The sequence below is a fragment of the Trachymyrmex septentrionalis genome, unplaced genomic scaffold (genome assembly GCF_001594115.1).
Source record: "Trachymyrmex septentrionalis isolate Tsep2-gDNA-1 unplaced genomic scaffold, Tsep1.0 scaffold9, whole genome shotgun sequence".
In the NCBI taxonomy this organism is placed as follows: domain Eukaryota; kingdom Metazoa; phylum Arthropoda; class Insecta; order Hymenoptera; family Formicidae; genus Trachymyrmex; species Trachymyrmex septentrionalis.
Genome location: NW_017306091.1, coordinates 465,646 through 469,209, shown reverse-complemented (window position 1 = coordinate 469,209; position 3,564 = coordinate 465,646). Strand labels below are relative to the sequence as shown.

The 3,564-nt window shown below is 46.0% G+C and overlaps 1 protein-coding gene across 2 annotated transcripts in view; it reads right to left on the bottom strand.

Moving 5' to 3' along the window:
- Positions 1-3,564, bottom strand: part of LOC108755856 (trithorax group protein osa) — a 19,975-nt gene that overhangs the window by 14,926 nt on the left and 1,485 nt on the right. For both annotated transcript variants that reach the window (XM_018499195.1, XM_018499196.1), the window contains exons 2-4: positions 3,435-3,557; positions 3,110-3,316; positions 2,395-2,454 (exon numbers count right to left, since the gene is read on the bottom strand). In XM_018499195.1, coding sequence (XP_018354697.1) covers positions 2,395-2,454; positions 3,110-3,316; positions 3,435-3,557 — 390 coding nt within the window. The remainder of the gene's footprint in view (positions 1-2,394; positions 2,455-3,109; positions 3,317-3,434; positions 3,558-3,564) is intronic.

Genomic DNA, 3,564 nt, shown 5'->3' with positions numbered 1-3,564 from the left:
GGGGGGGGGGGGGGTGGAGGGGAAGAAGAAGCGGGTATCGAGGCTGGATATCGGGCCGGTCGTCAAAACAGTGCGATAATTTCGATGAGAATTTCGATATGAGAGATCGCTACTTTAATTCGCGAAGATCGGCGAGGGAGGGATTTTTTTTTTGCGCGCGCGCGATCACTCATAATTGACTGGGAATCATTAGCGGATCCCGGAATGTCGGAGATCACCTGTAGCAGACTAAATATCATGTGTGTTTCATGGAAACCATGTGTTCCCATCAGACGTGCATTTGGATGGTCTGCTACTGCTCGTCGTTGTGCGCGCGGTTGTTCGGCTGCATACGAGTCGCGCCCGCTCCGGTCACCGCTGCCGATACATCGACGTTTTATTGACCGTACACCGCGCACCGTGACCGTGCATAAAGTTTCTACCGTTTACGGCCGCGTTTATGCCATCGCGGGTTTTTTCCCGAATTATTTCTCATGTCGGTTCCCACTCGTCCCAGTATCTCTTGATTTACTCCAATTCTGGAGAAACGATTTATTCCAATTTTAAAGGGTCAACAAGATGGTGAAAAAAAATTTTCCGATCCATTAGATATTAACTCTCGACTTTCAGCTTTTTATATTCGACAAAAAGTATGGGAAAAAAATATCGGATACGTATAATAACTTATTTTTCCTATTACAGCCGGATTCTAAAGTTGCAGTTAAAATTAATCAACTCCCGCGTGAAAATTTTCCGTCATTTCGCGAATTTGACAGATCGAGCTCGCTCGCGAAATAACGAATCGTTCCTTCCTCGCCGTTTCATAACGTCGTAGAGCAAGTCGCGCTGGAGTAACATGGCGGGTATCGCCGCGACGGCGCCGAGAGCGCATGTACTCCGCGAACGATTCGTGCGGTTAAAGATCCGCGAGCACTCCCGCCCTGGTGGCCGAGCCAACGGGGCCGACGATGTTGTCCTGTTCCCCTCGTCGCGCATCTCGCGGGATATTATCTCGCGGTGATGAGTATCCCAGGGCGCTCTGACTCTCTCTCTCTCTCTCTCTCTCTCTCTCTCTCCCCCCCCTGTCCTCTCTCTCTATATAATATATATGTCTTTCTCTCTCGAACGCTCTGGAACGGCTCGATGCCGCAAACGACGGCGTCCGGAAACTTGGAGTGTCACGCAGATCCTACAATAATAATCCCGCGTCGCTATACGCAGAGCGAGAGAGTTCACGAGGAGTTCTTGCGTTTCGCGGAACGGTACATTGCGATTGCGATTCGAGAGGCCGCGCCGTGGTAGCGTAAGAAGTTCGATGGCGTGTCGCAGAGTGACAGTCGCATGATCCGGCGTACCGAATATAGCCGAGCGCGACACAAAACGTCACGTCGTCGCGCGCGTTGGCAGTGGGGAGGATCGCCGCCGCCGCCGTCGCCGTCGCCGTCGGTTTTCGACCAATCGCATTCGCGCTCGCATCGCACCCCGCTACCGTCGCCGCGTTATCCGTGTCGGTTCTTTCGCTTACCCGCCCATGCAAACGGCAGTGGGGACGGGTAACCCCGGGGCGAGGGACAGAAGTGCGCGAGCGGAGGGGAAACACGGCGGGGAAGTCGCTAATATCTGGGGCTCCGGCGGCCGCGCAACTCGCGCCCTAATCGAACTCTACGAGAGTCGGGTACTCTCCATCCCCACCGTCATCGTCCGCTCCACCTCCCCTCACGCTCTTCCGCTCCTTGCTCATCCTCCTCCTCCTGCTTCTTCTCCTTCTCCGCTACCACTTCCTTGGCCTCCTGATCCCCTCGCGCACCACGCGAGGGGCCACCCTTTCGCTCACTCTCGCTCGCTCTTTTCGTCAGGAAAGTACTTGAACGAGTACCAAGACCGAAGTCGTAGATAGAGACCTTGCAAGTAGTACTTTGCGAGACGGAAAATTCGCTTTTCGATCTATTCCCAAACTTGCGCGTCGCGAGCATCACACGATCGTCGCGATTTCGCCAGAGATGATTGACGTCCCCGTGGGGGATATCCTATATACTTTCACGCACACATACACACATGCAGTACTAAATTTCGATAAGAATTTCACCGGTATCGATACAATGAACCGCGTAGCTTCTGTGATAGAAGAATAGAATTAATTCAAATCGTACATGAAATCTCTACGACAATCATTCCTGTCACGGCGAGGATTATGCAATCACCGGCAAAAACTTGTTTGCTACGTTGCGGATACTTTAAGCTTTTCTTTCCACACGCGCGCGCGTACACACACACACGCGCACGCACGCACGCACGCACGCACACACACATCTGTCTGAATCCTGAGGAGGCGCAGCGAATGTGACGTCGATGTACTTAATTTCTTTCTTTAAGGATAAAATAAAATTAATCTTAATTGTATATATGAAAACTTACCCCAGAGTCAATTCCTTGAGTATTTGGTGTTGTAGCTCGCTGTTGTATATTGTGGAAAGCCTGAAAAGAAGGCACAATACCGTGAATAAACTATTTTTACATTATAGAAATGCACTGTAGACGCATACATCTCTAAACTACATATTCTGACATATCTTAATTTTCATGAAAATATTGATAGATTCTATTATGTATACATATCTTCCTAGAACATTGAAATATCTCCAATAAGTTATTTACAATGCTCAACGTGTTATAAATTTGTAAAATAAAAGGTGTAAATAAGGAATCTGCACTGCATATATATATACTATCTTAACAATTCATTTATATATCCTTTCACAAAGAATTTGTATATCCATTCACAAAGAATTTGTATATATACATCGCATTACAATATTCCTAATTAATGTTAATTTTTAAAAAACTATTGTTTTGCATCAATAATGGTTATCACATCAAGTTTATTTGCAAAAATGAGTCAATGTCAAAATCTATGTTATGCTTTTTACTTCTATAAAAAAAAAAATACTCCATTTTCGTAAACTTCCTTTCTTACGCGTAAATTATACGTTCTATATATAAATAAATTATCAATGTACTTCCATTAGAAAAATAATTGTATAGAGAGGTAAAGATGACTGAAATTTTGATACATTCCAATAATACGCTAGAGAGACTATCAACTATTAATAATTTTTATAATAATGTTCACCTGGGTCTGACTGGTAGCTTGTGGTTGCGGTGACGCAGCAGGTGGTGGAGCTGGAGACTGAGACAAAGCACGCTGTGGTGACTGACCCGATGGAGTGACCTGATTACTTGGCGGTGGAGGTGGATTTGGTGGACCGCCTTGATTCCACCCTCTTTGTTCCGTATATAAGCTTGAGGGATGACTGGTTTGCGTCGTATAAGAGTTTAGCTAAAAAGATTGAAGAAAATATCATGTAGAAACATTGATTCGATTGGCTACATCTTTTCGATATTAATATACAAGAATTAAATTAAAGTCACAGATTGAAGGCAAGGCATTTGTTTACCTGATGATGACTATAAGGTGCGTGAGGTCTCGTAGGTGAAGAATATCGTTGGGTATATTGTTGATATTGCATGGGTGTTGGAGAACTCTGTGCTCCTGGTCCTGTATGTAATCTCGGTGAACCCTGATAG